Source organism: Chiloscyllium punctatum, chromosome 39, assembly GCF_047496795.1.
Source record: "Chiloscyllium punctatum isolate Juve2018m chromosome 39, sChiPun1.3, whole genome shotgun sequence".
In the NCBI taxonomy this organism is placed as follows: domain Eukaryota; kingdom Metazoa; phylum Chordata; class Chondrichthyes; order Orectolobiformes; family Hemiscylliidae; genus Chiloscyllium; species Chiloscyllium punctatum.
The window spans coordinates 9,415,047-9,438,351 of record NC_092777.1 but is presented as its reverse complement, the minus strand read 5'-3'; the positions used below and the strand labels follow the sequence as shown (position 1 = coordinate 9,438,351).

The following is a 23,305-nucleotide window of genomic DNA, read 5'->3' as shown; positions in this document are numbered from 1 at the left end:
GATCATGTTCCCACCACTCCCTGTGTAAAACATTAAAAATCACACAACATCATGTCATAGTCCAACAGGTTTATTTGGAAGCACTAGCCTCCAGATAAACCTCTGTTGGACTATAACATGGTGTTGTGTGATTTTTAACTTTGTTCACCCCAATCCAACACTGGCTCCTCTACATCAGCCCTGTGTAATGAGATTTCTCCTGAATTGCCTTTTGGATTTAATAGTAACATTTTTCTATTTTTCTTTCCTCTCTGATCCCAGGACACAGAGTGTGTTCGTTGAGTTCACACAGTACAGCCGGGATGTGGATCTTTACGCTGTGGTGACCTTACGGGTTGTCTTTCAGCCTGCAGTGCCTGTCAAACCAACTGTCAATATTAAACTCTTCTCAGTGCTGAGCTCAACTCGTGGGGTGGACCTATTGTTGGTGTTGATGGTAAACATTATTCTATAACACTAAGAAAGAGCTGCTGAAACCAGCCATCCCCAATATGCAAGAAAAACAGGCTTTCACTAGAGAGGACAGCTTCAGTTCAGTTACACACATCTCAGTACAAGGGCTGTGTGCAGTTTGTGGTCAAGGTTATGAGGGGTTGGCCACCAATGTGTAGAATGCCAGCTATGCTCACATTCTTATCTATTGAGTCAGCATTTGAGATTCAAACCCCAATTTGGTCTGGGCTGACACTTCAGTACAATACCGATGGAGTGCTGATCTGTCTGAACTGAGGTTTTTTTTTTATTCGTTCACGGATAAGGGTGTCACTGGCTAGGCCAGCATTTATTGCCCATTCCTAATTGCCCAGAGGGCAGTTAAGAGTCAACTACATTGCTGTGGATCTGGGGTCAGATCCAGTCCAGACCAGGTAAGGATGGCAGTTTCCTTCCCTAAAGAACTAATGAAACATTAAAATGAGACATCAAAGTGAAGTCTTTCTGTTTTCTCAGGTATCCGAACAATCAGTTATCCAAACAAAATACTCCCTGTCCGTCTTGTTCAGATGATTGAGGTTGTTCTGTACTTATTCCTCAGCCAACACATTAATAAAAGAATAACGGGCCATTGCCTGGTTTCTGTTCATGGGGGGTCTTGCTGACATATTTCCTACGTTGCACAATCGCCACATTTCAAAAGTAATACTTTGAAAGCTATAAAACAGTTTGTGAATTCTGAAGTATTAGATAGGCACTAGAAATATACAAGCCAGTTAATTTTTTTATTTGACTGTTAAACCAGAGTTCAATTCCCCAAATCCAGTGGGTTCCAATCCCACAAAGGAGACTTGGAATTCAGGTACATAGTTCTTTGAAAGTGGTGTCACAGATAGACAGGGTGACACCGGTCAGAGCATTGAGTGTAGGAGTTGGGACATCATGTTGCATTTGTACAGGATGTTGGTGAGGCCACATGTTGAGTATTGTGTAAAGTTCTGAGTTCCTGCTATGGGAAGGTTATTATTAAATTGGCAAGAGTGCAGAAAAGATTTACAAGGAGGTTACTGGAGGGGCAAATTTTCACACAGAAGATGGTACATACATGGAATGAATTGCCACAGGAAGTCATAGAGTTGTAGAAATGTACAGCTCAGAAAGACTCTTTGGTCCAACTCGTTCATGCCAACCAGATATCCTAAATTAATCTAGTCCTATTTGCCCTTGGCCCATATCCCTCAAAACCCTTCCTATTCATATACCCATCTGGATGCCTTTTAAATGTTGTAGTTGTACCAGCCTCCACCACTTCCCTCTGGCAGCTCATTCCATACATGCACCACTCTCTGCATGAAAACGTTGCCCCATAGGTCCCTTCTAAATCTTGCCCTCTCACCCTAAACCCATGCCCTCTAGTCTGGACTCCCCCACCCCAGGGAAAAAAACTTTGTCTATTTATCATAGCAATGCCCCTCATGATTTTATAAACCCCTAAGGTCACCCCTCAGCCTCCGATGCTCCAGGGAAAACAGCCCCAGCCTATTCAACTTCTCCCTGTAGCTCAAATCCTCCAATCCTGGCAGCATCCTTGCAAATCTTTTCTGAACCCTTTCAAGTTTCACAGCATCCTTCCTATAGGAGGGTGACCAGAATTGCACGCAATATTCTAAAAGTAGCTGAATCAATGTAGTAGGTGCATGTACAGTTTCAAAGACATTTAAAAGACATTTGGACAGGTACTTTGATACGAAAGGTTTAAAAGAGATGTGGCCAAATGCAGACAAATGGTACTAGTTTAGTTTGGAAAACATGATTGGCGTGGAAGAGTTGGACTGAAGAGTGTGTTTGAGGAGAAAGTGGGAACTGAGGGTGCTGGAGATCAGAGTCGATGTTTCAGGAATGGTGAAGAGCGTATGGTCAATATGTTGACTCTCTTGCTCCTCGGATGCTGCCTGACCAGCTGTGCTTTTCCAGCACCATACCTTTGGACTCTGTATGACTCTATGACTCTATAATTCAGTTTAATGACCATAGCAGGAAAGGAAGAGCTTGAATCAGTAAAAGTGTCTGTGGAGTTGTTGGATTGTCCTAAAGAACCAATTAGCTCAGTAATGTCTTTCTGGACATCCCTGATCCCTAGAGCATGGGTTCAATTCCAGGACCCACTACGGTAAAGGTGAAGGAATCACTTGTCCCCTCACCTGGAGCATGGTGACTCTCAGGTTCAGCTACCACCAATTGTATCTCTCTAAGGGAGAGAGCAGGTCTATGTCAACTTTACCTTTATCCTGTGTAAATTCACCTGCCTGGACTTCAGTCCCACATCAATGTGGTAGACCCCTTGGTGCTATGTGAAGCAACTGAATTGCATCGTATTTGTGAAACTTGAAGTGGGCAGTATATGTTCACCTTTCTAACAGTGTGCACGTTTTAAGAATGAGGGTCAAAAAACATCCTTTTGGATGCAGAATGGGCCAGGAGACAAGTTTGTGTTGTGAAGGTTCAATTCCTAATTATAGACACTAACATTTGAATAGATCTGAGCTTCAGTTGTTTAACCTCGGAGGTAAGCCCAGACTGGGGTGGGGGGGGCTCCTACTGCGTACTTTCTCTTTACCCACAGTAAGCGATCCTGAATTTATTTTTCTTTATACATCCATGGGATAAGGGCATCGCTGGCTAGGACAGCATTTACTGTCCATCCCTAATTGTTAAGAGTCACCACATTGCTGTGGGTCTGGAGTCACATGTAGGCCAGATCTGGTAAGGACATTAATGAGCCAGATTGTTTTCTTTCTGTCAAACAATAATGGATTCATGGATCATTAGACTCTTCATTCCATTTTTTTTGACATTATCTGGGTCTCTGGATTAACAGTCCCACTATAATACCATTAGACCATCGCCTCCACACATTGACATTTGTGTTCTCACATGTTTGGTTTTGGTTCCGTTTCTCTACACCTGACTGGTGAGATTTTGCAGTAACATGCTAAGGTCTGAGAGTCAGCGGTGAAAGTCTGATGAAGGGCTTATGCCTAAACCATCGATTTTCCTGCTCCTCAGATGCTGCCTGACCTGCTGTGCTTTTCTAGCACCACACTCTGGACTCTGATCTCCAGCATCTGCAGTCCTCACTTTCTGCTCATTATTTTCCCATGTGAAAATCAGACTCGGGGTTTAGGGAAAAAGACTGTGGATAAAGGAGCTCTTCAGAAGATCATCATCACAGGTGTGTCCCAGCATTGAACCTGGAGGCTCAGAGACTGGGTGTTCCTCAGGAACAGGAGACTGATAGTACTGTGGGTGTGGCCTCCTCCTGACTGCTCCCTCCTCTTTGTGCAGGTGCTGCTATTCCTCTTCAGCCTCTGTTTTCTGGTCGTTGAGGCCATCGCTCTGAACAGGGAGGGTTTGGCTTATTTCAAAGAAGGCCAGAGGTACCTCCAGCTCTCCATCATCCTACTTTGTGTCCTCATCCCTAGCTTCCATTTCAGCCACATCAGATTAGCTGACCAGCAGCTCAGCCACTACAAGAACAACCCCCAGCAGTTTGTCAGTTTCTACTACGTTGCATGTCTGGCTGAGGGAGTCACCAGTCTCGCCGCATTTCTGCTCACCGTCCTCACCTTGAAGGTAAATGAACAAGTTACGTGAGTGAGGAGGAGGGAATACAAGCAGCTAATCAATCAGAAGGACTAGAACCCTCTCAGCAAACCATTTATACCAACTCTTTAGAGAGAATCATCCATTTAGTCCACAGTCTGTTTCTGTGCTGATGTTGGTCACCATGAGCTCACATGCAGCCACAGACATTATCTTTTCATATTTTATTTATTTATCTGTCACGTCAGCTGTGACAAAAGCTGTGGTCTCAAATCCCAGCCTCGAGAGTTAAACACAATATCTAGGCTGATACGTCAGTGTACCAGAGACAGAGTGCCACAATGGCTGAGCTGCTGTCTTACAGGTGAGATTTTAAACAACTATCTGTCTCTCAGCTGGAGTGAAGATTGCCATGATACTCTTTCATAGTAGATTCAGGGAACTCTCCCTGGAGTCGATTAATTTCACAACCAGTAACAATAAAACAATAACAATAACATAGCAATAATAATAAAATAGTCACAGTGCAGTTTGTAAGACTGTGCTGTGTGCAGAATAGCTGCCATGACAACAGTGACTACCCTGTGGAAATATCTGTAAGGAAATATCTAATTACCTAAAAGCCACTTCAAATGTCACATGGCTGTACTATTTAATGCTTTTTTTCTAGATTGTAGGACAGTTTCGTTTTGTGCGGAGATGGTGTGTATTTGGGAAGACATTCCAGTATATGATCCGAGAGCTGATGGCTGCCTTCCTTTACCTCTTCCTGCTTGTCATGGTCTATGCACAGTGTGGCTATGTGGTATGTATCAAGGCACCTCACTGGAGTGACAGAGTGGACTACAATTTGTTCAGTGGGGCAGCACGGTGGCTCAGTGGTTAGCACTGCTGCCTCACAGAACCAGGGTCCCAGGTTCGATTCCAGCCTTGGGTGACTGTGTGGAATTTGCACATTCTCCCCGTATCTGTGTGGGTTTCCTCCGGGTGCTCCGGTTTCCTCCCACAGTCCAAAGATGTGTAGGTCAGGTGAATTGGCCATTCTAAATTGCCCATAGTGTTAGGTGCATTGGTCAGAGGGAAATGGGTCTGGGTGGGTTATTCTTCAGAGGGTCGGTGTGGACTGGTTGGGCCGAAGGGCCTGTTTCCACACTGTAGGGAATCTAATCTAATCTAATCAGTCCCAGCACAGATTTCCCATTACTATTTGTCAGAAACAATGGTGAAGGACTATGGTCTATGAGGAAGACCACCAGCAAGGGGCAATGGCCCCTGGTACAAGTCATTTGTGACAGCAAGATCCATTGGTACAAGCCACCAGTGAGGGGAAAAGACCTCTAATACTGGTCACCAGTGAGGGGCAAGGGCACCTGGTACAAGTCACTAGTGATCAAGCTTTGTGTAAAGATTTATAGCTCAGTTGCCACTAGTTGTGGGTATGTTCACTGAGCTGGGCAGTTGCAGATGTTCTGTCCCCTTTTCTAGGTGACATACTCAGTGATGTGGACCCTCCTGTGAAGGATTGCTGTACTGTGTCTTTTGGAATGTATTTGGTTTTGTTCCCGATGCTTCTGTTTGTTTGTTGCAGTGGTCAGAATGTTGGGTCTCAGTCAATGTTTTGATTGATGGAGTCCGTGGATGGATATCATGCTTCTAGAAATTCTCTGGCTATCCTCTGTTTAGCTTGTCCTATTATTGTTGTGTTGTCCCCTTCGAATTTGTGGTCCTTGTAGGTGTGTGAATAACCACTAAGGACAGCTGGTCGTGACGTTTAGTGGCTTGTTGATATTCATGAATGTGAATTATTAGTTGTCTACCTGTGTGTCCTATTTGGTGTTTCATGCTGTCTCTGCATGGAATCTTGTACACTGCCTTTGTCCTGCACATGATGGGTATTGGGTCTTTTGTTCTGGTGAGTTGTCTGAGCGTGACTGTTGGTTTATGGGCTGTCATGAATCTGAGTGGGCGGAGAAGTCTGGCTGTCAGTTCTGAGATGTGTTTTATATAAGGTAAAGTGGTTAGTGGGTCTGGTCGTGGTATGTCTTTGTCGCATTGTTTGTCTGCCAGGCATCTGCGGGTGAAGTTACAGGGATACCTGTTCTTTGCAGTTCCCTAAACTGAACTAGTCTCATTTGCCTGCGTTTGGTCCATATCCCTCTACACCTTTCCTACCAACATACTTGTCCAGATGTCTTTTAAATGTTGTAATTGTACTCGCTGCTACCACTTCCTTTGGCAGCCTCTTCCCTATGCGCACCAACCTCTATGTGCAAAATGTTGCCGCACAGATCCCTTTTCACCTTAAACCTATGCCGTCTACCTTTGGACTCCCCTATCCTGGGGAAAATACTTTGACTATTCACCTTATCATGCCCTTCATGATTTTATAAACCTCTTCAAGGTCACCCCACAGCCCCCTATATGCCAGGGAAAAAGGTGCCAGCCTATCCAACCTCTCCTTCAGCCTCAAAACCTCCAGTCTCTATAACATCCTTGAAAGTCTTCTTTGCAGCCTTTCCAGTTTAATAACAGGGTGATCAGAATTGTACACAGAACTCCAAATGTGGCCTTATCAATATCTTGTACAGCGGTAACATGATGTCCTAACTCTTGTGTTCAATGCTCTGACCGATTAAGGCAAGCACGCCAAATGCCTGCTTCACCACCCTGTCTGCCTGTGATGCCACTTTCAAGGATTTTTGTACTTACACCCCTGGTCTATCTGTTCCACAACACTCCCCAGTGCCCTACCATTAACAATGTAAGTCCTGCCCAGGTTTGTCTTATCAAAATCCAACATCTCATGTTTATCTAAATTAAACTGCATCTGCCCTTCCTTAGCCTACTGGCCAACATCCTGTTTTACTCTTAGATACCCTCCTTCACTGTCCACGATACCAGCAATTTTGGTTTCACCTGCAAACTTCCTAAAATACCTCCCATATTCTCATCAAATCATTTATATAAATGACGAACAACAGTGGATCCAGCATTGATGCCTATGGCACACCACTGGTTACAGGCCTCCAGTCTGAACAACAAACCTTGACCACCATCCTCTGTCTCCTACCTACAAGCCAACTTTATATCCAGTTGGCTAGCTCTGCCTTGATTCCATGTGATCTCATGCAGAACCTTGTCAAAGGCATTGTAAAATCCATGTAGGCAATGTCTACTGCTTTGCCTTCATCTATCTTCTTGATCACCTCTTCAAAAATGTCAATTAAGTTTGTGAGACATGATTTCCCACACACATAGCCATGTTGGCTATCCCTAATTAGTCTTTGCCTTTTCAAAAGAATGTAGATTCTATCTGTTAGAATCCCTTTCCACAACCTACCCACCACTGACATCAGGCTTATCAGTCTGTAGTTCCCTGGCTTTTCCTTAAAGTCTTTCTTAAGTAATAGCACAACATTAACCACCATCTCCAGTCTTCTGGCACCTCATCCGTGGCTGTCAATGATATAAATATGTCTGGTAGGACCCTTGCAATTTCTTCCCTGGCTTACCACAATGTCCTTGAATGCACTTGATCAGCCCTCATGAATTTATCTACCTTTGTGTGTTTTAAGACCTCCAGTACCTTCTCTTCTGTAATGTGGACCCTTTCACACCATCGCTATTTATTTTCCCAAGTTCCCTAGCTTTCATGTCTTTTCCCATAATAAATAATTATGCAAAATATTTGTTTAGGATCTCATCCATCTCCCAAGGTTGCACACATCTTTGATGATCTTTAAGGGGAATTTTCTCTCCCTTGTTACTCTTTTGGTCTTCATATCCTTGGAGAGTCTCTTTGAATTCTCCTTAACCTAATCTGCCAAAGCTTATTCATGTCCCCTTTTCAACCTCCTGATTTCTCTCTTTACTCTACTCCAAGGGCTTCACTGATTTCCTGCTATGTGTTCCTGACACATGCCTACTCCTTTTTCTTGACAAGAACCTCAATATCTCAATTTATCCTGTGTTCCCTACTCCTGCCAGCCTTGCCCTTCACACTAGCAGGAACATTCTGTCCCTGAACTCTTATTACCTCACTTTTGAAAGCCTCCTACTTGCCAGACATCCCTTTACCTGTGAACAGCCAACCCCAATCAACTTTTGAAATTTCCTGTCTAACACCATCAGAATCGACCTTGCCCAAATTTAGATCTTCATCTTGTGGATCAGATTTATCCTTTTCCATAACTATTTAAAACTAATAGAATTATAGTCACTACTCCCAAAGTGTTTCCTCACTAATACCTCTTTTCTCTAGTTGGGCCATCTTCATGTTGATTGAGAAAGTTTTCTTGAACACACTTATGTAATTTGTCCCCACTATGACAGTCCCCACTTAACACTATGACAGTCTCAATCCGCCTAACTTGCACGTCTTTGGACTGTGGGAGGAAACCAAAACAGCCAGAGGAAACCCATGCAGATACAGGGAGAATGTGCAAACTCCACACAGACAGTCACCCAAGGGTGGAATCAAACCCGGGTCCCTGGCGCTATGAGGCAGCAGTGCTAACCGCAGAGCCGCCGTACTGCCCACTTAATGGTAAGGTCCTGGGGAGTGTTGCTGAGCAAAGAGACCCTGGGGTGCAGATTCATAGTTCCTTAAACTTGGAGTCGCTGGTAGATAGGATAGTGACAAAGTTTGGTGTGCTTTCCTTCATTGGTCAGAGCAATGAATATAGGAGTTGGGAGGTCACGTTGGGAGGATATTGGTTAAGCCACTTTTGGAAAACTGCATGAAATTCTGGTCACCCTGTTATAGGAAGGATGTTGTGAAACTTGAAAGGGTTCAGAAAAGATTTACAAGGATGTTACCAGGTTGCTACAGAGAGAGGCTGAATAGGCTGAGGCTGTTTTAGCTGGAATGTGCGAGGCTGAGAGGTGATGTTATAGAGGTTTATAAAATCATGAGGGGTATGGATAAGATAAACAGACAAAGTATTTTCCCTGGGGTGGGGGTGTCCTGAACTAGAGGGCATAAGTTTTAGGGTGAGAGGGGAAACATTTAAAAGGGACCTAAGGGTTAACTTTTTCATGCAGAGGGTAGTGCGTGTATGGAATGAGCTGCCAGAGGAAGTGGAGGAGGCTGGTACAATTCCAGCATTTAAAAGGCATCTGGATGGGTAAATGAATAGGAAGGGCTTAGAGGGATATGGGCTAAGTGCTGGCAAATGGGACTAGGTTAGGTTAGTCTGCATGGATAAGTTGGACTGAAGGGTCTGTTTCTGTGCTGTACATCTCTATAACTCTATGAATAGGAAGGGGTTAGAGGGATATGGGCCAAATGCTGGCAAATGGAACTAGATTTATTTAGGATATATGGTCAGCATGGATGAGTTGGACCGAAGGGTCTGTTTCCGTGCTATATATCTCTATGACTGTATGACTCTAAAAGATCCCAATAATCCAGAAAACTGAATCCTTACCCCTGCAGCAACTTGTGAATGGCTATGCATTCATCTGACCTACCCTCCCATTCCGACACTCACTAGCACGTGGAACGTAATCCAAAGATCCAACTCTTGACGTTCTGCTTTTTAACCTTCTGCCTAGCTCCCTATATTCACACTGCAGGATCTCATCCCTTTTTCAACCTGTGTCATTGGTACCACTGTGTATAATGATTTCTGGCTGTTCACACTCCCCTTTGAGAATTTGCTGCAGCTGCTCCAAAATGTCCTTGACTGTGGGTAATGGGAGGCAACACACCAATCTGTAGTCTCGCTTGCATCCACAGAATCGCCTGTCTGTGCCTCTGACTAGACAACCCCCGACCACAATTGCTTGCTTGGACTTTGCTATACCTTGCTTTACAGCAGAGCCAGTTGTGGTGCTAAAGACTTGGCTGCTACTACTAATTTTCCTGAGAGGCTATCCACCCAGGAGTATCCAGAGCAGTATTGAGAGATACTGGTTGAGAGATGGATAACCACAGGAGACTCCAGTGCTATCTGCCTGCCTTTCCTGGCAGTCATCCATCTACCTGACTGAACCTACAGTGTGACCACCTCCCTGAAGCTACTGTCACACTCTCTGCTTCCTGTATGCTCATCAGAGCTTACAATTGGCACTCCAACCGATCCATGTGGTCTGAGAGGAGCTACAGCCAGATACACTTCCTGCAGACCAAGTTGCCAGGGACACTCGACTGCTCCCTGATCTCCCACATCTGACGGGAGGAGCACACCACTCCACTGACTGCCATCCCTGCCCCTTTAACAATGAGTGGCCTTCGGGGGGGAAAATGTCTTACATTACCCTACCTTGTTGGTGCTCACCCTCTTCAACAAAGCCTGGCATTCACCTAGGCCCACTATAAGATCTAATCAGCGGCATCTCAACCACAAAGCAGCCTCTTGCAAAAATGGCTGGAACAGGGCACAGCAATGCCTCCCTCCCTCACTTACCTAAACTCCCATACTTAGCCCATCTCCCAGCGTTTGTAATCTCTTGCCAGTCACACTCCGTGTTAGGAGCTTCTGAGGCTATCTTTTGTAGTATAAGGCCTGCAAGAAACAGATCTAACCAGTTCACTTAATTAGCTTAAGTAAATTAATTAGCTACAGCACTAGGAGCTGAAAATGTGTTGCTGGAAAAGCGCAGCAGGTCAGGCAGCATCCAAGGAACAAGAGAATCGACGTTTCGGGCATAAGCCCTTCTTCAGGAATGAGGAATTACAAATGCTGGGAGATGGGCTAAGTATGGGAGTTTAGGTAAGTGGGGGAGGGAGGCATTGCTGTGCCCTGTTCCAGCCATTTTTGCAAGAGGCTGCTTTGTGGTTGAGATGCCGCTGATTAGATCTTATAGTGGGCCTAGGTGAATGCCAGGCTTTGTTGAAGAGGGTGAGCACCAACAAGGTAGGGTAATGTAAGACATTTTTCCCCCCCGAAGGCCACTTAAAGGGGCAGGGATGGCAGTCAGTGGAGTGGTGTGTTCCTCCTGTCAGATGTGGGAGACCAGGGAGCAGTTGAGTGTCCCTGGCAACTTATTCTGCAGGAAGTGTATCTGGCTGCAGCTCCTCTCAGACCACATGGATCGGTTGGAGTGCCAATTGTAAGCACTGATGAGCATACAGGAAGCAGAGAGTGTGACAGTAGCTTCAGGGAGGTGGTCACACTGTAGGTTCAGTCAGGTAGATGGGTGACTGCCAGGAAAGGCAGGCAGATAGCACTGGAGTCTCCTGTGGTTATCCATCTGTCAACCAGGTATACTGCTCTGGTTACTCCTGGGTGGATAGCCTCTCAGGAAAATTAGTAGCAGCAGCCAAGTCTTTAGCATCACAACTGGCTCTGCTGTAAAGCAAGGTATAGCAAAGTCCAAGCAAGCAATTGTGGTCGGGGGTTGTCTAGTCAGGGGCACAGACAGTCGATTCTCCTGTTCCTTGGATGCTGCCTGACCTGCTGCACTTTTCCAGCAACACATTTTCAGCTCTGATCTCCAGCATCTGCAGTCCTCACTTTCTCCTACAGCACTAGGAGAGCTTGTTAAACTTTCCTTAGGCCTGAAAGAAGAAAAAAATACAATCCCTAAATGTCTACCCTTCCCTTATCCACAGTTTTTATTTTTTAAGAATGCAAAAGATTCAGATTTATACTTCTAAACTCCTAGCGTTTGAACACTTGGCAGCCTACAGAGGGACTTAGGAACAAGGAGGAGACTTCAAAATCAACCTATTGCTCAGCCCTGAAGTCAGTGTAGATCATTGAGCTGAGAGGTGATAGGTGGTGGGCATGGTGCAAGTTAAGACAGAGGTTTGAATGACTGAGGTTAATGAAGGGTAGATGGTGGGAGGCTGGCGAGGATTACATGGAGATAGTGAAATCTCGAAATCCTGAAGACCTCAACCTGTAGGGTGTAGGTTTGCTCACTGAGCTGTAGGTTTGATATCCAGACGTTTCATTACCTGGCTAGGTAACATCATCAGTGGCGACCTCCAAGTGAAGCGAAGCTATTGTCTCCTGCTTTTTATTTATATCTTTCTCCTGAATGGGGTTCCTGGGGTTTGTGGTGATGTCATTTCCTGTTCATTTTCTGAAGGGTTCTTGGATGGCATCCAGATCTATGTGGTTGTTTATGGTGTTGTGGTTGGAGTGCCAGGCCTCTAGGAATTCTCTGGCATGTCTTTGCTTAGCCTGTCCCAGGATAGATGTGTTGTCCCAGTCAAAATGGTGGTTTTTTTCATCCGTGTGTAGGGTTATGAGGCAGAGAGGGTCATGTCTTTTTGTGGCTAGCTGGTGTTCCTGTATCCTGGTGGCTAACTTTCTTCCTGTTTGTCCTACATAGTGTTTGTAGTGAAAACTCAACCTGTGTTTCAGTAATGGAAGAGCAAAGGAACACCAGAGCAGGGGTAGGCTATCTAGCCCCTGAAATCTCCTCAGCCATTCCATGGCTAATCTCCCTCAATGCCATTCCTGCACTATGCCTTTATCCATTAATTTCACTCATGGTAAGTCAATCTCTGTCTTGAACATAATGACTGAACTCTCACAGCCCTCTGCATGATTCACCAGCTTCTGAGTAAAGAAATTTCTCCTTTCAGTTGTAAATGGCTTTCCTTTTATTCTGAAACCATGTCCCTCGGTTCTGGATTCCTCGGCCAGCAGAAACATCTTCTCTTCATCTACTCTATCCATCCCTTCAAGCAGTTTGTAAGTTTCTATGAGACCATCTCGCATTCTTCAAAACTCCAGAGAATATATGTCCAACTCCTCAATCTCTCCTCATAAGACAATCCCATCACTTCTGGGATCAGTCTGGAGAATCTCCTCTCCCTCCATGACAAGAATAGACTTTAGTCCCCAGGTGTAGTCTCTGCAGTGTGCTGTACATTTGAAGCAAGACCTATTTGTGCCTGTATTCAAATTCTCTTGAAATATCGGGTAACCAATCTTTTACCTTCTGAATTGTTCAATCCATTCGCATGTTAGTTTTCAGTGACTGATGAACAAGGGTACTTCAGTCCCTTTGGACATGAATGCTGTCTGAGTTGTCACCATTTAAGCAATGCTCTGCTCCTTTGTTCCTCCTACCAAAGTGATAACCTCTGACTTACCAAAATGATAGCATCTGCAATGCTCTTGCACCTTCACACAGCTTGACTAAATGCTGTTGAGGCCTCTTTGCATCCTCTTCACAATTTGCATCCCCACCGAATTTTGTATCATCTGTAAAATGGGAAATGGTGGTTTGACTCTATTGGTATAGAGTCAGAGAGATGTATAGCACGGAAACTGACCCTTCCATCCAACTCGTCCATGCTGACCAGTTATCCTAACCTAATCTAGTCCCATTTGCCAGCACTTGGCCCATATCCCTCTAAACCCTTCCTATTCATATACCCATCCTTAAATGTAATTGTACCAGCCTCCACTACTTCCTCTGGCAGCTCACTCCAGACATGCGTCTGTGTGAAAAAGTTGCCCCTTAGATCCCTTTTATAGTTTTCCCCTCTCACCCTAAACCTATACCCTCTAGTTCTGGACTCCTCCACCCCAGGGAAAAGACTTTGTCTGTTTACCCTATTCATGCCCCTCATGATTTTATAAATCTCTATAAGGTCACTCTCAGCCTCCGATGCTCCAGGGAAAACAGCCTCAGCCTATTCAGCCTCTCCCTATATGTCAAATCCTCCAACTTTGGCAACATCCTTATCAATCCTTTTTGAACCCTTTCAAGTTTCACAACATCTTTCTGACAGGAAGGAGACCAAGATTGTTCGTGTTATTCCAAGGGTGCCTAACCAATGTCCTGTACCTCCGAACATGACCTCCGAACTCCTATACTCAATGCTCTGACCAATAAAAGAAAGCATACCAAATGCCTTCTTCACTATCCTATTTACCTGCAACTCTACTTTCAAGGGACTATGAACATACACTCTGAGGTCTCTTTGTTCAGGTACAGATTATGAATAACTGGGGCCCAAGCACTGATCCTTGCGGTCATGAATGAATGAATAATTTCATTGTCACATGTATTTTACAGTAAGAATACAATTAAGTTCAGTGAAAAGCTTTCACTCGTCACCATAATTTGCCACCATTTTGAATAATTTAAGAATAACCAAAAGAAAGTAAGATATAACTTAAAAGTATGTCATGGTTACAGTCTGGAAAAGCGCAGCAGGTCAGGCAGCATTCAAGGAACAGGAGAATCGACGTTTCGGGCATAAGCCCTTCTTCATTCCCCTACACTCTCGGATTAATGAGTTCAACACATGGCGTGACATCAAACAATTCTTCCGCTGCCTTCGCCTCCGTGCCTATTTCTTCAACCAAGATTCTCGCCCACCCTCTGACGACCCCTTCTCCCACCTCCAACACACCCCATCCACCTGGACACCCCATGCTGACCTCTTACCTGCCCTCGATCTCTTCATAGCCAACAATTCCTGAAGAAAGGCTTATTATGCCCGAAACGTCGATTCTCCTGCTCCTTGGATGCTGCCTGACCTGCTGCGCTTTTCCAGCAACACATTTTCAGCTCTGATCTCCAGCATCTGCAGTCCTCACTTTCTCCCCATGGTTACAGTCTGCCAATGTGAGAACGATTTACTCCGACATGAGGCGAAACAGGCAGAAACAGTCCATACTATTATATTACCCACAATCCCATGTCATTTAAGTTTACTTATCTTGTATGGCAGTGTATCAAAAATCGTCCCAAATTCCAATACACCACATCTATTGGCTTCCCCCTTAATAACGGTAGTGGTAATATCCTCAAAACTTTGATCAGATTGTTCAGGCACAATTTTCCTTTCAGTAGTCCACCTTGACTCAGTCCAATTACACAAATACTTTCTGAATATCCATTAATCATATCCTTTTTAATAAATTCCAGTATTTATCCCGAACACTAGCAAATGGCTAGCAAATATCTAGCTTCCAGTTTCTCTCTCCCTCCATTTTTCAAATATTGGAATTACATTTGTAATTTTCTAATCTGCAGCACTGTTGCAGAATGAATAAAATTTTCAAGGGCAATCAGCTAGTGGATCTGCTGTCTCTATTGTCTGTAATATCATTTTCATTGGTCTAAGTTGAAGTCATTAGGTCAGTTGATAATTTGTAGTCCCATTAAGTTCTCCAATAATACATTTTTACGAATGCTAATTTCTTTCAATTCAACAAGCTCATTTTTAATTATTTTATGGAGAATTATTCTATCTTCCTCTGTGAAAACAGACATAGAGTACTGATTTAGCTTCTCTGAAGTTTTTCTTTTCACTATTAGAAATCCTTCTGCCACTTGTAGAAGATTTTACAATCTGTTTTAATGTTCTTGCTATTTTATATTATATTTATATTCTCTTCCTCTTTATCAATTTCTTGGCCCACCTTTGTTGAATTCTAAAATTTTCGCAGTCTTCAAATTTTCAACAAGTTTGGCAACTTTATAAGCCTTCTCCTTTAATCTAATAGTACCTTTAACTTTTACCTTTACCCAGCAGTGGCACACAATTGGCATCTTTCCCAGATCCACAAACTCAGCACATTCTGAGTGTTTTGTTTAATGCCTATAACTCTTGAATAAAATTGATCACATGTCAGACAGGATTTTTTCTCACTCTGTGACTCGTGAATGTAATGGTTAGTTGATCTATCCAGCCTCTCTCACACTGAAAGGGTACTGATATAACTTTCTCCAAGCATCCTGATTACTGACCAGACCAAACATACTGTGATCATTCCTTAGTGTCCAAACTTTCTTCTTTTAGTCTCATCCTTGAGCAGTTGCCTGTAGGAGACAAATTTACCAATGGCCCAGTACGGCTGTTCTTTGCAATGTTGAATTGGGAGAAATGTCTGTTCGTTCAGGATTTGAGGTCACGTAGACAAATGTTGAGATAGTGCAAGATGATGGGAGCTGGTGGTGAGATTCACTCTCGTGCAGCCTAGTTTAAAGAAATACAAAGACTCAGGATGTTGGAAAGAAGGGGAAGGCTGCATCTCAGGGTATTGGGAAGTGGGGAGGTTGCACCTCAGGGTGTTGGGAAGAGGGGGAGGGTTGTATCTTACGGTGTTGGGAAGGGGGGTGGTTGTACCTCAGGGTGTTGGGAAGGGGGATGGTTGTACCTCAGAGTGTAGGGAAGTGGGGGAGGTTGCACCTCAGGGTGTTGGGAAGGGGGGAGGTTGTACCTCAGGGTATTAGGAAGTAGGGGAGGTTGTACCTCAGGGTATTGGGAAGGAGGGGCGGTTGCATCTCAGGGTGTTGGAAAGGAGACTGGTTGCACCTCAGGGTGTTGGGAAGAGGGGGAGGGTTGTACCTGAGGGTGTTAGGAAAAGGGGGAGGTTGTACCTCAGGGTGTTGGGAAGGTGGGAGGTTGTACCTCGGGGTGTTAGGAAGAGAGGGAGGTTGCATGTTGCAGGATTAGAGGGGAGTTCCAAATTGGCACCAATTAAGTCAGGTGGCAAATGACGTGAAAATGATTCCAGCACGCTGAATATGATCACATCTCCCAATAACTTACTGACATTTGTTATGTCGGTGTAGAAATATACTGTATCTTTAAGAAAGTTAAAAGCTAGCAGCATTACCTGACAGCACCAAGTGTTCTGAACAAGTTACAATGTAACCTATTGGTGTAGCAGTTAGTGTAGCTGGTTGCCTGGAGACAAAAACAAATTCGAATTAGACCAATAAGTTTAAATTTTACCCCCAAAAAAACCTAACTCCAATCAAGTTTGAATTTAGTGCATTGACAATATGAAAATCCAATGATACAATCAAGACCAGGGAAAATTGAACGGTTGGGAGAGAACTGCCAAAAGACCAGCAAATGTAATCTGCTAGTAAGAACTCTCCAACAGTGACCTGGAGAGCAAATCTACAGAGGAAGATATAAAGAGTCTTGACTGCTGGCTGGTTATGAAGTTTGAATTTTTCAGTAAATCTTACTGGGGGTTTTATTGGACTAGTATTATAGAAGGGAAAGAGATAGGTTAGAGGAAGGAGTTGTAAATAGTTGATGGTTAATTATTCTCTGTTATACTTTAAGAAATAAAGTTGTTAATTTTTACTTTAAATAGTTCTTGGCCTCTCAAATTTTCAGATTACTGCATGGGATAAATCTTTTCTGTGTTGCTGGTTTAAATTGAGCAGGAGAGTTTACCCCGTGTCGCAACACATTAAAGAAAAACTTCCCTCAACTGGGACTTAGAGTTTGTGATAAGATACCTTCCTTCCATTTAAGAGGAGATTAGGTAAGTGGTTGATGTAAAGGAGGATAAAGCAGCAAGATGAGATAGGGGTCAAATGTAGTGAACAAACTGAGAGGCAGGGCCCGACAGTCAGTTTTCATGTTGGAATTTCAATGGTTCAGTATTTCTGTCAGAGGTAGTAGCCTCAACTATTCTTGCCTTCTTTTCCCTCCAGATGTTCTCTCCTGCTCTGGAACACTTTGTGACATTCAGCAGCTCGCTGCTGGCTTTGGTTGCCTTCCCCCGTGGAACCCTGTCCCTGCAACATGCAGTCCACCATTACCCCATAATTGCACCCTTCTACTTCATTAGCTACCTGCTGTGTCTGATGTGGATAGCGAGAAATCTCTTCAGTGCCATTATCAACCAGAGTTACAGAGAGCTCAAAGCAGATATGTACCGCCCAGCCATTGAACCACAAGACTACGAGATGATTGAATTCTTCATTAAGAGGTTCAAACTCTGGATAGGACTCACCAAAACAAAGGAGGTAAATACGAGTATGTCAGAGAAACATCAATCTCTCTGATCAATGAGCTGGAGCTGCAGGGTTGACTGAATGCTGCAACCGCTTTGTGTTTCTGGAATGTTTGGAGCTGGTCTTGGCTTTTACGAAGAAGCTGTGCTAGGCAAGTAGATAGTGACCTCCCTGAACCGAAGGGCTGAGTACTCTGTGGTGGACACGTTCATCTGCCCTTGACTCAATCATGGTATTCTGGACTTGTTAATGTCTTTCCCACTTCCATCTCCAACTTAAGGCTTGCCCCACCCCTCTCTCTAACTCTAATCCTACTCCCCTCTCCATTCCCAAGTTTTATAGTCCCCTCTTTTCATCTCAAATGCCCATTATCCTCTCCATCTCCAATTCTCCACATCCCATGCCATCTCCAATCCTCCATTCCCCACTTCATCACCAAACCCCATTTCATCACCAATACCTTAATACCTCCTCCATCTCCAATCCCCCACTTTCCTTTTCATTGTCAATTTCCCAACCTTCTTTCCATCTCCAATCCATCATTTCCTTATCTTCTATCCTCTTGCTCCTTTCTCAGGCTCCAGGCCTCCTATTCCAATTCATTCCTATCCATATTTCCTGTGTTCTCCTGTGCAATGAGGTGGCATGGTGGCTTAGTGGTTTGCACTGCTGCCTCACAGCGTCAGGGACCCGGGTTCGATTCCAGCCTTGGGTGACTCTCTGTGTGGAGTTTCCACATTTTCCTCGTGTCTGTGTGGGTTTCCCTCGGGTGCTCTGGTTTCCTGCTACAGTCCAAAGATGTGCAGGTTAGGTGAATTGGTCATGCTAAACTTGCCCTTAGAGTTAGGTGTATTAGTTAGGGGAAAATGGGTCTGGGTTGTCTAGTTGGGCCGAAGGGCCTGTTTCCACACTGTAGGGAATCTAAATAAAATGCTCACCCTCCTTCATGGTTCTGTGATTTAATGAATTAATTCCCCTGTGCCTCACCCGAGTATGGCATCAAACAGCCTTAGCAAAGCTGAATTCAAATGGAATTGAGGAAAACCCGTCATTGGTTAGAGTCATACCTGACACATAAAAAAAGTGGTCATGGGTGTTGCAGGTCAGTTATTTCATTCCCTGGACATTTCTGAAGGAGTTCCTCAAGGGTAGTCTCCTGGACCCAACCATCTTCAGCTGCTTCATCAATGTCCTTCCCTCCATCATAAGGTCAGAAGTGGGGATGTTCACTAATGCTCAATCTTCAGTCATTCAAAGCTCCTCAGATACCAAAGAAATCAGTGTCCAAATGCAGCAAAACAACAGCCAAGCTTGGATTGGTAAGTGGCAAGTAGCATTCATGCCAAATAATGACCATCTCTTATAATAATCATTTATTTCATGTTCAATGGCATTGTCATCACTGAAACCCCAACACTTCAATATGCAAGGGTTACCATTGACCAGAAACTGAACTGGACTAGCCATATAAACAAAATGGTTATAAAAGCAGGTCAGAAGCTCAGAATTCTGTGTTGAATAACTCACTTCCTGACTCTCCAACCTCTGTCCACTATTTATAGGTTCCAGTCAGGGGTGTGATAGAATACATGTACTTCTAGTTTGCCTAAATGAGAGAAGGTCCAACATTAATAACACTTGGCAACATCCAAGACAAAACAGCCTATTCGATTGGTACCCTATCTACCATCTTCAACATTCACTCCCTTCACCATCAATGTTCAATAGCAATAGTGTGTACAATCTACAAGATGTATTGCATTAATTCACCAAGGCCCCTTTGACAGACCCTTCCAAATTGACAGCCATCTGTTTTACTGATGTTGAATGTGGGATAAACATCAAGAGGGAATGGGCAGATCCTCCTTATTCTTCTTCAAAAAGCGCCGTAAGACCTTTTATGTCCACCTGAGGGAGAAAACAAGACCTTCATTACTGGCTGAAACCTGCAGCTCGAACAGTAGAATGTTGCTTTAGTATTACTAAAGTTAGCCAGAGTAAAGTAAAGTACTAAAGTTAAGTCTCCAGAGTAGGACTTGAAATCACAAGCTGCTAAGCCACAATAGATCCTGGCAACTGTTCCAGCATCTCACTCTCAGGCAGGGCATAGGTTGGTGACCGTACAGTAAGTAACGAAGATAATCTATGACACCAATTGGACAACTGGACCTTTGCCTTCTTGAGCAGACCATTGTTCACCTGCCAAGCTGTTAACAATAAATGATGGTACAGAGGACCTCTGGGCCACAATATTTAGTGTCCCTGATCCTGAGCTAGAACGCCCAGGTTCAAGTCCCACCTACTCCCTCAGTATGTAATAACATCCCTGGTTATGTGATTGAAAAATGACTTTTTTTAACCGTTGTGAAACTTTGTTTTCAATCTTTTGCAGTTCCGACACAAGGTGAAATTTGAAGGGATGGAGTCCTTGCCAACAGGCACTTCCCAAACCTTGAGATTATCCCAACTTGCATCAGAAAATACCGAGTCTCCCTTCTCAGACTGCACCATCTTGTCAGGCTCTGTACAATCGGAGGAGCTGACTCTTCCACAGAGTCCAACCTCTGAGACCTACAACATTGAGGCCTATCTCGATCGGTTGCTGCCGACTGTCAACAGCCTCCTTGGTCAGTTTGACCGTGTCAATAAAGTCACCGATGACTTGTACCAGATCGAGAGTGACTTGGAGAAAGTGCAGCACAGAATCAAATGGAGGAGACAGATTGTGGGCAGGGATGAAAAGAGCAAAACAGAGAGACAAAGCCTCCCTGTGCCAACCACACAGCCCAGAGCATGCAGTGCTGTTTCTGATTCAGCTGTTTCCGGCCTCCGACCAAGCACAGGCCCAGCTTGTGAATATTGTGCAGGCATTGCCCAGTCAGCTCACAGCGCTCTACCGGTTGATTCCAGGTCGAGTGATGCCCCTGGGCGAAGAGCCTGGCAGTTGGGACCATCACTGTCAGCAGTCATCAGTCAGAGAGCAGTATGGAGCTCAGAACCTGCAGCTAAACCAAGGCCCAAAAGTGAAGAAAGGCAGGATCGAGTGATGAGTCAGCAGCAGGCCCCAATAAAGAGGAGAGCATGGCAGAGTGAAAGCATGGAGGGGAAACCATGAGTGAATATACTAGGAACCATAAGGAGGCACTAGAGAGCATTGAGAGACTGGAACAAAAACAGAAATTGCTGGGAAAACTCAGCCAATCTTGCAGCACCCAAGGAGAGAAAGCAGAGTAAATGTTTCAGATCTGGTGACCCTTCTTCACAATTTTAGTCTCTCCAGCAATATCTGTTCTTGTTTCAGATTTTCGGCATCCACCCTGTCTTCGCTTTATTTTACATGGTCATTATGCTGCCAGAATTGCTGAGTTTCCCCAGCAATTTCAGTTTTTGTTTCTGTTTTCCAACATCTGCAATTCTGTCATTATTTTGTTCTGGAATACTTTGGTGTTTTGGTTTGCTGAGAGACTGGCAGCAATGCTACTTTCCACCTTTGTAACATCCACTCACTGATAAACATTAAGAAATAGCTAATACTGTTTATTCTAGATGATAGGGAGAGCCATAGATTTAGTGGTGATACCAAAATAGTATTTGATGTGTAATTGGGGATGTGCCTGGTTTAATCATAATAATTGATAGTGTGGCTTAAAGCTGCTGCTAAGTTTCAAGGCAGCAATTAGAGATTGGAATAGCCATACATATAACAGAATCTTGTATCTCCCTATGATATAAATTAATTTATAAGGGGTTCTTGGTAGTGTCCATACCTCCGTGTCAGGAGGCCTGGATTCAAGCCCCATCATCCTCAGAGGTGTGTCATAACATCCCAGAGCAGGCTGATTAGAAGTAATCTCTAGATGGATTTTGATAGTTAGACTGTCACAGCCAAATAGTCAAATTTGCACCAACAAGTGAAGTACTTTGTATTAAAATTTCAATTCAGAAGGAAATGTGGAATGCCAACAGCACAAAAACAGGAAGATAACGTGAGGCATCAGAAATGAACATCAAAGTCAATCTCTTGAGAGTTGACCTGGAAAGGTTTACTGTAAGGTTTCACTGGAACCATTCTGGCAAATCTCTTCTGCAGCCCCTCAGAGACTCACATGTCTCTTGTCATGAGGGATGATCCAACAGATGAATCAAGATAACCCCTTCTGCCTCTTAATTTCATCCCAGGTTCCACTTTGATTAGATTAGATTACTTACAGTGTGGAAACAGGCCCTTTAGCCCAACAAGTCCATACCGACCTGCCGAAGCACAACCCACCCAGACCCATTCTCCTACGTTTACCCTTTCACCTAACACTAGGGGCAATTTAGCATGGCCAATTCACCTAACCTGCATATTTTTGAACTGTGGGAGACACGGGGAGAATGTGTAAATGCCACACAGTCAGTCACCTGAGGTGGGAATTGAACCCGGGTCTCTGGCGTTGTGAGGCAGCAGTGCTAGCCACCGTGCCGCCCACTTCTTTGACTATCTCCACTTCTTCTACTGTCTCCACCTCAAATGATATTTTATCAAATTCCAGATCTTTGTAAACACCGACATAAAGTCCTCATGAGGTACTTGAGCCCTTTACTGCACCTGGAAGCATAGATCACCTATTTGACCCATAAAGGATTTACCCAGCCTCTTACCACATGGTGGGTTCTATTTTAAGTTGACCATCATCTTAGTCTCAGCTCTCTTTTTGCTGATCTGTTTATGTTTTTCCTCCCCTCCTCTTCCAACTGATTGCCTTTAACTTGATTCTCAATTGAATGTTTCATCTGACATGTATCTTTAACAATTGATGGATGTCTAACATATTTGATTATAACAGTAATTGAATTTTAAAACAGGATTCTCTACTAGGAGCATGATTGTATTTTCTCTTTTTTAACTTTGTGATTGATATTGTGCCTTGCTTCTTAATTCTTAAATAAAAATCTGTACAGTTTAGAATTAATATAGACTTGATTTGTTTTTGTTATATGTAAAGAGATACATATAATTTTATACAGAAACATGTTGTCAATTTTCAAAGTTCAATGAAATACTTTGGAGGTTTGATGTCTTGCCCTGAATTGGTTGATTTCACTCAAAATCACTGCACAATTATCTTCATCAATGATCTTCCTCCCTCTCTTCTGACATGATTGACATGCCATACATTGGTCTGAGCTGATTTCTGCTTCCTCAGAATGTAGCATCATGGTCAGAAATGCCTTTGAATGATCTGGGTTTGTTGCATAATTTAGAAACCTATGCTGGTATCAAAATATTAATCTTCAACTATTAGATTACAACAGAGAGTGCAGGTCCAGTAGCGTGTCATACCTTACCTCTTCTCTGTGTAAGATATAGCCAACGATACCAGAATGCTGTCCCTAACTTACTTCTAAATAAACATATTAACGATAAGACACAACACAACACAGCTAACTGATACTGTAATAATTTACCTTAAGTTACCTCTAAATAGTCTTAAAGATAACCCACAGAGTGTGATCAGGCTGCTTGTACTTTACAATTGTATCATGACCTATCACAAACTGAAGCCTGGAGTTTGCCAAGAAAGTAAAGGTAGAGGCACCCATG

General features: G+C 43.8%; 1 protein-coding gene across 3 annotated transcripts in view; it reads left to right on the top strand.

The window, feature by feature from the left end:
* pkd1b (polycystic kidney disease 1b) overlaps positions 1-22,673 on the top strand; it is a 243,206-nt gene extending 220,533 nt beyond the window's left edge. For 2 of the 3 annotated variants that reach the window (XM_072558141.1, XM_072558140.1), the window contains exons 37-41: positions 262-436; positions 3,778-4,065; positions 4,706-4,840; positions 17,416-17,730; positions 20,111-22,673. In XM_072558141.1, the coding sequence (XP_072414242.1) occupies positions 262-436; positions 3,778-4,065; positions 4,706-4,840; positions 17,416-17,730; positions 20,111-20,833 (1,636 nt within the window). In that variant the 3' untranslated portion in view covers positions 20,834-22,673. The remainder of the gene's footprint in view (positions 1-261; positions 437-3,777; positions 4,066-4,705; positions 4,841-17,415; positions 17,731-20,110) is intronic. The other variant, XM_072558142.1, reaches the window with a different exon arrangement.
* The last annotated feature ends 632 nt before the right edge of the window (positions 22,674-23,305 follow it).